At 41.5% G+C, this 11,068-nt stretch overlaps 1 protein-coding gene across 1 annotated transcript in view; it reads left to right on the forward strand.

Moving 5' to 3' along the window:
* Positions 1-4,684, forward strand: part of ywhae1 (tyrosine 3-monooxygenase/tryptophan 5-monooxygenase activation protein, epsilon polypeptide 1) — a 12,727-nt gene extending 8,043 nt beyond the window's left edge. Inside the window, exons 3-6 of the mRNA XM_029446110.1 lie at positions 1-23; positions 419-625; positions 1,147-1,283; positions 3,532-4,684. The exon at positions 1-23 is cut by the window's left edge and continues 84 nt beyond it. Of these exons, the coding sequence (XP_029301970.1) occupies positions 1-23; positions 419-625; positions 1,147-1,283; positions 3,532-3,584 (420 nt within the window). The 3' untranslated portion in view covers positions 3,585-4,684. The remainder of the gene's footprint in view (positions 24-418; positions 626-1,146; positions 1,284-3,531) is intronic.
* The last annotated feature ends 6,384 nt before the right edge of the window (positions 4,685-11,068 follow it).

Consider the following 11,068-nt stretch of genomic DNA (forward strand, 5'->3'; position numbering starts at 1 on the left):
TCCAAGGTCTTCTACAACAAAATGTGAGCTTTGTGGTCTGAACGGGAAGCAGTGCATGAATGAATGAATGAATGAATGAACGAACGAACGAACGCTCTGCAGTCCGTGCACAGAGGGAGGATGTCAGGAAATATCAGGCAGGTTCACACATGGGACAATTTTTAGGAAGATTCAGGAAAATGTAATGCGTTGTAGTGCTGCACCAATTATTTAGCAGTGACTATTGTGTTGATTTAATAAAAACAGACAAAAGATGTAGTTAGAGGCACCATCAATTACATTTATACAAACACAATAACAATAAATATATTCACCAGACAAGTTATATTAAAGAAAGAAATTAAAGAATAATAAATCAATATGTTTTTAGGGTGATGACGTCATCAAACACGTAGTTTCTTTTGTTTCCCATCTCCAGGAAGGGCGACTACCACAGGTACCTGGCAGAGTTTGCCACCGGCAACCACAGAAAGGAGGCGGCAGAGAACAGCCTGGTGGCGTACAAAACTGCGACCGATCTAGCCATGCTGGAGCTGCCGCCCACGCACCCCATCCGCCTCGGCCTCGCCCTCAACTTCTCCGTCTTCTACTACGAGATCCTAAACTCTCCTGACCGCGCCTGCAGGTTACTGATCCTACGATACACTTTCTCTTTACTGTCATCAGCACCGGGGGGAGCAGAGCACAATCTGTTATTCACCTTCCAAATTAGATCAGGAGACGGTTTGCAAAGGATTTAAAATGTAAAGCTCTGCTTCCATTTAATTTCTATACTTTCACTAACCTTCCCAACACGGCCGAACATATAAATAAAATAAATAAATGAGTTGATAAACAGATCAATATGAAATTCAATTGATAAAATATAAATGTAGGCATTTATTTATTCATAAAATGTGACATAAATTGATATTTGTGTTTTAATTAGCTTCTTTATTAATATACCTTTTTGTATTAATTTCCATGTTTATTAAATTTCGTATTTATCCCTTTAATTAATTTTAGTTTAAATGTATTTAAATACATTTTATTTTTTCTTTATTAATTTTCATTCACACAGAAAATATCTTTATTTAAATGTGACGGCAGTGACGGAGTGAACACATGTTCTGGAGTGATGTCAACAGATGTGTGTTTGTTTGTCAGGTTGGCGAAGGCTGCGTTTGATGACGCCATCACAGAACTGGACACACTGAATGAAGACAGCTACAAGGACTCCACACTTATCATGCAGTTGTTACGTGACAACCTGACACTATGGACCTCAGATATGCAGGGAGAAGGTAAAGTCATAGTTCCTCCATTCGTAACAATCATCTCAGACTTAAACCATCGGTCTCTGCAGAAGCTCTTTTGTCCAGGACTAGAAGCTGAGACACTAACTGATGAACTAACTCGCTCATCTCCTGCCTACAACGTCTTAATACTGTGAGCAGTTTGATGTTCTGTTGAATGTCCCCATCGTTGATATGCAGAGACGACAGAGACCAGTTCGTAATGACGGATTCAAACAAAGATGTTCGACTAGTAAACATCGCGCATTACAAGCGGCACCAATGGTATGGTGTACACTTCCTGTCTCCTAAATGGGCGTGGTCTAATGTATTTATATCCTATTTAGCTAACATTACATAACGAACATGTTTAGGGTTATGAATATTAGTTAGCTAGGGCGTTAACATTTCACTGTTAACGCGAGAGTGTTGCCAGATCTCGCGAGTGTTGCCAGATCTCGCGAGTGTTGCCAGATCTCGCGAGTGTTGCCAGATCTCGCGAGTGTTGCCAGATCTCGCGAGTGTTGCCAGATCTCGAGAGTGTTGCCAGATCTCGCGAGTGTTGCCAGATCTCGAGAAACTAAGTAAATCTCCTGATTTGTCCGTCTGAACATGTTTTAGTGTCAGAATGTTCTGAAGATATGCAGCTTGTGTGGAATGGATCAAACATTTTCTTTAGTGACTCTGCGGTGAAAGAATCTGTCATAATCACGTTCTCTTCTCCCATGAGAGTTAATAACCTCAGACCTAAAGGGGCGTGGACAAACCCACGTGAGAAAAGCAGGAAGAACGGCACAATGGAACGGACGTTCTATTGAGTTGCATTAAGATGCGTTTGTGGTCTATTAAGTAAAAATGACTACTGGGCGAAGGTAAATTCTAAGGTTATGATGTGTTCACATGTAATCTTGTTAAATGTAGACTTAATAAATACAGAGAGGAGACGGCGCCGCGCTACACTTTCCGTATTGGGCAAGTAAAACATGTGGAGCCCTGTACAAGATTTACGAACGTCCAGCGGCCCCTTTTATTTCCCAGTGACTCGTCATCTGTGTGTGTCTCTCGTTCCCTCTGCTGTCTAAAGGAAACAAACCTGTGTGTGTGTGTGTGTGTGTGTGTGTGTGTGTGTGTGTGTCCCCAACACTAACTCACTCATGGTTTAATAATTCAATCTGTCACGTTGTCACACTTCCAGTGATAACTGTCATCAGTCGGTTTCAAACGTTTAGTTAACAGAATTCAAAGCATTGCAACATTTGTCACCTTCGACATTAATATATGAAATCTCTTGATTTACATGTAAATAAAACTAAATTCAAGCCAAAAAATGTCAAAGTTTTAGAATTTTTGGATCTGAATTTGTGAACATTGAAAGAAAAAATATTAAAATTCAGCTTTAAAATTGCAAATCAAGCCCTCGCCTGCCCCCTCCCTCGCCTGCCCCCTCCCTCGCCTGCCCCCGTCCTCGCCTGCCCCCTCCCTCGCCTGCCCCCTCCCTCGCCTGCCCCCGTCCTCGCCTGCCCCCTCCCTCGCCTGCCCCCGTCCTCGCCTGCCCCCTCCCTCGCCTGCCCCCGTCCTCGCCTGCCCCCGCCCTCGCCTGCACTTCAGTCAACCACATTTCTCTCTGTCACATTTGTGTTCAGCGTGTATTTTATGTGACGTTTGAGTTTATTTCTGTAGTTTATCACTAAAGTCCAGATGTTCACCGGGACCTTCGTGTTCCGTGCTTCATCTCTGCACTGCAGTGACGGATATCTGTCACGTGTATTCGACAGCTGTAGTTACTTAATAACTAATAACAGAACTTAATACTGGAGGCTTAATAAGAAAATAAGGATTTTAAGATTGTGGATTTCAAATGAATATGGCTGAATGTATCTGACGTTGTTAAAATGAGCTCATCAAGCAGCTTCGTTAAATAACGCAGCTAACGGCTAAAGCTAACGGCTAACGGAGGTTCCATTGAGTTACATTAAGATGCGTTTGTGGTCTACTAAGTAAAAGTGAGTATTGGGCTGAGGTACATTTATACTTGTACTAAACTATATTTCAAAAGCAAACATTGTTCTCTTTAAAGAGTTGAATGTCTTTGAAGTCGTCGAGCTGCCGACACATCGACTCTCCTCCGACACTGAACCTCCGACATTAGTCAGTGACGCTCTCGAACGCCAGGCGGACAAATACTAAATACCAAAGTTCCCTTTAAGGAACGCTTGTGAGGCTGGAGGTTTATCACGGTTTCTTTTCTCTTGACCAGGTGAAGAACAGAACAAAGAGGCACTGCAGGACGTTGAGGATGAAGCCCAGTGAGAAGATGCCACAACAGCCAACAACTTGAGACCCTCCCTTCACCTCCTCCCCCCCATCCCCCTCCTCCACCTCCAACTCTTCCTCCCTTTCTGCGCATCACCTTCCTCCTCCTCTCCTCCTTTTCCTTTCTTCCACCTCTGCAGCTCCATGACCCAGCAGGGCCACAGAGTTAACAAGTTTATTTTTCTCTTCTTTTTTATTTTTATATTAGCCCTTACTTCATTCAAGTAAACAGCACTTAGTGAGACAGGAAACACAAAGTTAGACGAAGATGAAGACGAAGACAGAGAGCGTCCCTGGGGTTGTTGTTGTTGTTTTGTCCTGGTACAAGCGGTTCTGAAATGTTATCTTTGTTTTAATTATTGTATTTTTGTTTGTTTTTTTGCTTTTTCCTCAATATTTGTATCAGTTGCTGGATGTATTGAGAATTTTGTTTTCTTAATGTAATTACAGAAATTAACTTTTATTACTGATAATGTTATTAGTTACGGGAGCTATTTTATCTCTGTTTTTAGTGAAATGTCATGCGAATCATTTGACCTTTTTACGGGCGATTTGGAAAACTACAAGTGCCCTTTTTGTAAACTTAGGTTTTCAGAGGAAGTTGGCAACATTTGCGATATCCAGGCGGAGCAAAGACGTGCGTCACTTCTACACCTTAGTGCTTCTGTTGTCATGTTTTCGTAGTTGTCCTTGGACTGTACTTTGTGCTGAAATACTGTAACTGTGCACACATGCTGAATCTCTGGAGGTTGACTTATCGCTAGCTGGTGGTTTTTAATTTAAAAAAAAAAAAAAAACGTGGGAGATGTCACACTTGATTCGGCCCCCGCTCCTCCACAGAGCCCGGAAACAAACACACTGAAGAAGTCAGTGCTTGCATGAGTTAACACATATTCCTTTCTGCTTCTTACTAAAGCTGCTCTGGCTTCAGAGGTTGTTTCTTTGCTGTTTCCTCCGTTTTGTTTCTCTTGTTTTGCTTCATTATGTGTAACTTGGAGCTGATTTGTACTACTGGATATCTGACTGGAGCCACAGACGGGGAATCTGTATCGTTCTGACAGCATGGAATAACATTAAACAATCTAAATTAAACATTACACCTGGCTCTGTTCTGTTTGTGCTTTAAGGTAATACATGTTGCAATATTACTGAATACATCCTTATACATCCTGATCCTTTTGGTATGTTTGTATAAAGTGCGATATAAATTAAATGTATTATTTAAGCACTTCTCCACGTCTCAGGAATGTTGTTCTTGTTACTTCACTAATATTATCTCGTGGGTTTAGTTCATTTACAATTCAGGTTGTCATTTATCATGCGGCTTTGAGGTTTTGAAAAGCGCTTTATAAATTAATTTTTTATTAAAAACTAAAACATTTTGTTTTCAATCTCAAATGTAAAAATGTTTTAGATTCTTATTTATATTATAATATTTATATTGGAGTTTTTACAAACTGTTGATTAACTCATGTAGAAAATGATCGGCAGTATAATCCATAATGTTCCACTATAAAAGCGTTATATAATATAATATAATAATAATATCGTTTAATTTTAAAACATTTTGTAAAGGTGCTGATTTTAAATGATTTTATTTATGTTTTTTAATAATTGTGACGGCACTTCTCACAATTTTACAAACAAACTTTGACCAATTACTGTAGAAAATAATGTGCAGATTATCCCACAATGATGAGTTATAGCCTCGGACAGTTTTATACTTTTAATACTTTTAACGATCCTCTCGCATTCTTCCACTGAAGGAACACGTTTAAAGCAGGATCTGAATATTCCCTGGAACACTGAACGAATATAATTAAACTAAAGCGTTAAAGTTGAGCACAGAAAGGACGAATGTGGTTTCTCCTGGCGTCCTGAACGAGCTCGCAGCAGATGTTGCTTCTGGAATGTGACTGTGAGCGTGATCACAAATTTATATCTTCTATTTATAGACAAATGTTAATGCAGAGAAGCTGCAGCTGTCAGGCAGACGTCCTGATGCATCACAGGGTACTGCTCCACCTGCCTGTTCCTGAAACTCACCTGAACCTGAGGAGAGGTGGAGGAGAGGTGGAGGAGAGGTGGGAGAAGAGGTGGAAAAGAGGTGGAGAAGAGGTGGAGAAGAGGTGGAGGAGAGGTGGAGAAGAGGTGGAGAAGAGGTGGAGAAGAGATTGGAGAAGAAGAGGTGGAGAAGAGATGGAGAAGAGATGGAGAAGAGGTGGAGAAGAGGTGGTGGGAGAGATGGAGAAGAGGTGGTGGAGAGATGGAGAAGAGGTGGAGAAGAGGTGGAGAAGAGATGGAGAAGAGGTGGGAAGAGGGTAGTGATGCAGAGGTGGGGAGAGGTGGTGGAGAGGTGGAGAAGAGGTGGAGGAGAGGTGGAGACGAGGGTGGAAAAGAGGTGGAAAAGAGGTGGTGCAGAGGTGGAGAAGAGGTGGTGGAGAGGTTGGAGAAGAGGTGGAGAAGAGGTGGAGGAGAGGTGGTGGAGAGGTGGTGGAGAAGAGGTGGAGAAGAGGTGGAAGAAGAGGTGGAGAAGAGAGGAGGAGAAGGATGGAGAAGAGGTGGAGAAGAGATGGAGAAAACGGATGAGAAGAGGTGGAGAAGAGGTGGTGGAGAGATGGAGAGAGAAGAGGTGGTGGAGAGATGGAGAAGAGGTGGAGAAGAGGTGGTGGAGAGATGGAGAAGAGGTGGTGGAGAGATGGAGAAGAGGTGGAGAAGAGGTGGTGGAGAGATGGAGAAGAGGTGGTGGTGGAGAGATGGAGAAGAGGTGGAGAAGAGGTGGTGGAGAGATGGAGAAGAGGTGGTGGAGAGATGGAGAAGAGGTGGAGAAGAGGTGGTGGAGAGATGGAGAAGAGGTGGTGGAGAGATGGAGAAGAGGTGGTGGAGAGGTGGAGAAGAGGTGGTGCAGAGGTGGAGAACACCTCTTCTCAAACACGTAATAAATAAGCAGCTAACATATTAAATAAAGAGACAATAAGTTAAAATAAGTAGCAGCATCATAAAAGTGAACTAAGACACAAAGAGACAAAGATTCAAAATGACACAAAGACACAAAGACACAAAGACACAAAAAGACACAAAATTATCAAAGTTAACGGGCACTTCCTGGTTTCTCCTTCAGTAGTAACATGAAACCTCAAGAGGGCAGCAAGGACCAGCTAATCTAAAATAAAGTCCATATTTCCACAGGAGGTGGTGGGGGGGTGTAGGTCTGCAGCCTCATCGGCGTCCTCTCGTTTCCCCTGCCTTCCTGTGGAAACTGGAAACTGCCGCCGTGTTCTGCTGCGGGAACAAACGTCCATGAAATATTCTGAACTTCCTGCTTCACTGCAGACGGTATAAATATCCAGGAGTTATTTCAGGACACACTTGTGAGATTTACTCAGCGGTCCTCGTGTGGGATCTGGTTGCAGGACCTGCAGTGTGCAACTGCAGCCTGCAGGTCGTACTCACTGGACCTCTGAGTGTGTTTGTGTGTCTCTGTGCACAGTGAAGCTCCCACAATGCATCTCTCGCTCCAGCCAGCAACGCTACATGGAGGGGAAATGTTTAGTGTACATAGAGTCATAACCACCAGATCAAATATACAAATACACACATCATCAAGTCAGTCACTTCCAAACTCTGTGTGTGTGTGTGTGTGTGTGTGTGTGTGTGTGTGTGTGTGTGTGTGTGTGTGTGTCAAGGCCACAGGTTTCCTGTTGATGCCAGGCTGTCAGGAATGCCTCCAGCTGGGGTCAGAGGTCAAAGGATGTGTGTCACTGCCAGTTGCCCCCCCCCCCCCCCCACCCATGAGCAGCCTGCGATGATGCCCCCCCCAGCAACTTGCTATCACAGATCCTCCTTTCACTCCACACTCTGTCCTGCCTGTTTTATCTATGTCGGTTTGACTAATTTGTTTTCCGTCTTTTTTTAGCTGTTTGATTGTGCTTCTTTGAAATGCGCTGTGAGCCGACCTTGGGTGTCCTGAAAGGCGTCTCTAAATAAAATGTATTATTATTATTAACACACACACAAAACACGGCACACGCACACTGAAAAGACAGATGTTCATTTCTTTTTTATATTGCTGCTCAGTAAATATTTATTTGAACCAAAATATGATTGAAAGCAGAATTTAGACAAATATGAAACATTTCAAATATTGATAAGAAATCACACAAGAAAATAATGTTTATTCACCAACAGCTACATTACATCACGCCTCATGTACATATTAAACACTTGTAATATAAACTTGTGTTGATGTGAGTCATGAAGTGGGGAAGCTTCATGATATCTGTTAGTTACATGTTTGACCCTGTTCACCTGTAGTGTGTACAACATGTATGACTCTGTTCACCTGTAGTGTGTACAACATGTATGACTCTGTTCACCTGTAGTGTGTACAACATGTATGACCCTGTTCACCTGTAGTGTGTACAACATGTATGACTCTGTTCACCTGTAGTGTGTACAACATGTATGACCCTGTTCACCTGTAGTGTGTACAACATGTATGACTCTGTTCACCTGTAGTGTGTACAACATGTATGACTCTGTTCACCTGTAGTGTGTACAGCATGTATGACTCTGTTCACCTGTAGTGTGTACAACATGTATGACTCTGTTCACCTGTAGTGTGTACAACATGTATGACTCTGTTCACCTGTAGTGTGTACAACATGTATGACTCTGTTCACCTGTAGTGTGTACAACATGTATGACCCTGTCACCTGTAGTGTGTACAACATGTATGACCCTGTTCACCTGTAGTGTGTACAACATGTATGACCCTGTTCACCTGTAGTGTGTACAACATGTATGACCCTGTTCACCTGTAGTGTGTACAACATGTATGACCTCTGTTCACCTGTAGTGTGTACAACATGTATGACCTCTGTTCACCTGTAGTGTGTACAACATGTATGACTCTGTTCACGGTAGTGTGTACAACATGTATGACTCTGTTCAACCTGTAGTGTGTACAACATGTATGACTCTGATCACCTGTAGTGTGTACAACATGTATGACTCTGATCACCTGTAGTGTGTACAACATGTATGACTCTGATCACCTGTAGTGTGTACAACATGTATGACTCTGTTTCACCTGTAGTGTGTACAACATGTATGACTCTGTTCACCTGTAGTGTGTACAACATGTATGACCCTGTTCACCTGTAGTGTGTACAACATGTATGACTCTGATCACCTGTAGTGTGTACAACATGTATGACTCTGATCACCTGTAGTGTGTACAACATGTATGACTCTGATCACCTGTAGTGTGTACAACATGCATTACAGGGTCTGGAGTCAGCAGACGGGTCAGGAAGGTCGTCCGGATGATGTATGTTTATCTACCAGAGTGAATCTATCAATATGATGTGTGTGTGTGTGACACACAAGTGGGTTCCCTCATGCACACACATATACACACACACACACACACACACACACACACACACACACACACACACACACACACACACACACACACACACACACGTCACTGTCACATACACACTCAATCTACTGGGTGTGTACTGGGAACGTCTAGGTCAGGATGCTAGAAGGAAACCCTGTGCAGACACAGCGTCATCAATTATCCACTAGGATCTCAGAGGAAACATGAAGATGAAATACTAAACGCCTCCTTTTGTTTGTGTTCTGGGATTAAAAAAAGAAAGTAAATCAATCACTAAGACTTGACATATGAAATGATATTATCATTTCATATGTCAAGTGTTTAATGCTCCTTTTGATAATTTTGTGTCTCTATGTAGTCCGTTTGTGTCTTTGTAGTTGCTATGTGTCTCTTTATGGTAATTTTGTGTCTCTTTCTAGTCGTTTTGTGTCTTTGTAGTCGTTTTTTGTCTCTTTATGGTCATTATGTGTCTCTTGCAGTCGTTTTGTGTCTCTTGTAGTCATTTTGTGTCTCTTTGAGGTCATTTGTGTCTCTTGTAGTCATTTTGTGTCTCTTTGTGGTCGTTTTGAGTCACTTTGCTACGTACATTATTGTATATCTGTGCCACTACTCTTTTTTGTCAGTCACGTCTTTTTCTCCGTTGTGGTCATTTGTCGCGCTTGGTGTTAGTTACTTGTCGTTTGGTCTTACTTCCTCCCCCGGTCGGTTCCCACCCCAGTTTCTGGTCACTCTGTGTCCCCCTGTACACGCTTACTACTATGCTCCCGGTTGTTGTCGACCTATTGTACGGCTGTCATTTCGGGGTTGTATTGTATGTGTGTGTTTGTGTTTATTATTGTGTTTTGTGTGTTATCTTTGAGTTCCGTTCATTTGTGTCTCTTGTAGTCGTTTGTGTCTCTTGGTGGTCCATTTTGTGTTCTCTCTGTAGTCGTTGGTGTGTCTTTTTGTAGTGTTTTTGTGTCTCTTGTAGCGTTTTGTGTCTCTTGTAGTCAAATTTGTTCTTTGTAGTCGTTTGGTGCTCTTGTAGCGTTGTTGTGCTCTGTGAGGTCATGTTGTGGCTCTGAGTCGTTTGGGTCTCTTTTGGTCATTTTGTGTCTCTATGTAGTCGTTTTGTGTCTTTTGTAGGTGTTTTGTTGGCTCTTGTAGTGTTTGGGGTCTCTTTGTAGTCATTTGTGTCTCTTTGTAGTCGTTTGTTGTCTCTTCTAGTCGTTTTGTGTCTTTGTAGTTGTTTGTGCTTGTAGTCATTTTGTGTCTTCTTGTAGTCTTTTTGTGTCTTTTTCTAGTCGTTTTTTTGTGTCTTTGTGTGTTTGTGATCTCTTGTAGTCATTTTGGTGTCTCTTGCAGTCATTTGTGTCTATTGTAGTGGTTTTGTGTCTCTTTGTTGTCATTTTGGTTTATTAGTCCGTTTTGTGTCTCTTTTTAGTCATGTTGGTCCTTTGTAGTAATTTTGTGTTATGTGTGGTCGTTTTGTGTTATATATGTATGTATATATATCTATATCTATATATATATATATTTATATATATATATATATATATATATATGTAGTATGTAATATATTATATGTATATAGTATGTATGTCTATATATATATATGTATGTATGTATGTATATTAATGTATGTCTGTATATATATGTATTGTATGTTATGTATATATTATATATGTATGTATGTATATATATATATATATATATGTATGTATATATATATATGTATATATATATATATATATATATATGTATGTATGTATGTATATATAGATATGTATGTGTATATATATGGTCAACAAGAGCTTAGAGCTGGTGGTTAGTTGTGGTTGATTGAACTTAGATGCTGCAGGTGTAGAGATCTGTAGATTATATAAGAAGTGGACGTAGCCGCCACGAAAATCCTCTTGTCAGGCTTCAAGCAATGCGTTTGTGCCTGGAACAGTCTTACTGTGAGGAGCTACCGGCAGCTGGGCAGAGGTTTCAGTGTGTGTGACAAGAGGCGACTGTTAAAAACAACAGGTTAGCATGCTGCAATAGCATCAGTTATATCACAACTGGAGACTATTTATTAATTGAAAGA

Source organism: Cottoperca gobio, chromosome 13 (genome assembly GCF_900634415.1).
Source record: "Cottoperca gobio chromosome 13, fCotGob3.1, whole genome shotgun sequence".
Taxonomy (NCBI): Eukaryota; Metazoa; Chordata; class Actinopteri; order Perciformes; family Bovichtidae; genus Cottoperca; species Cottoperca gobio.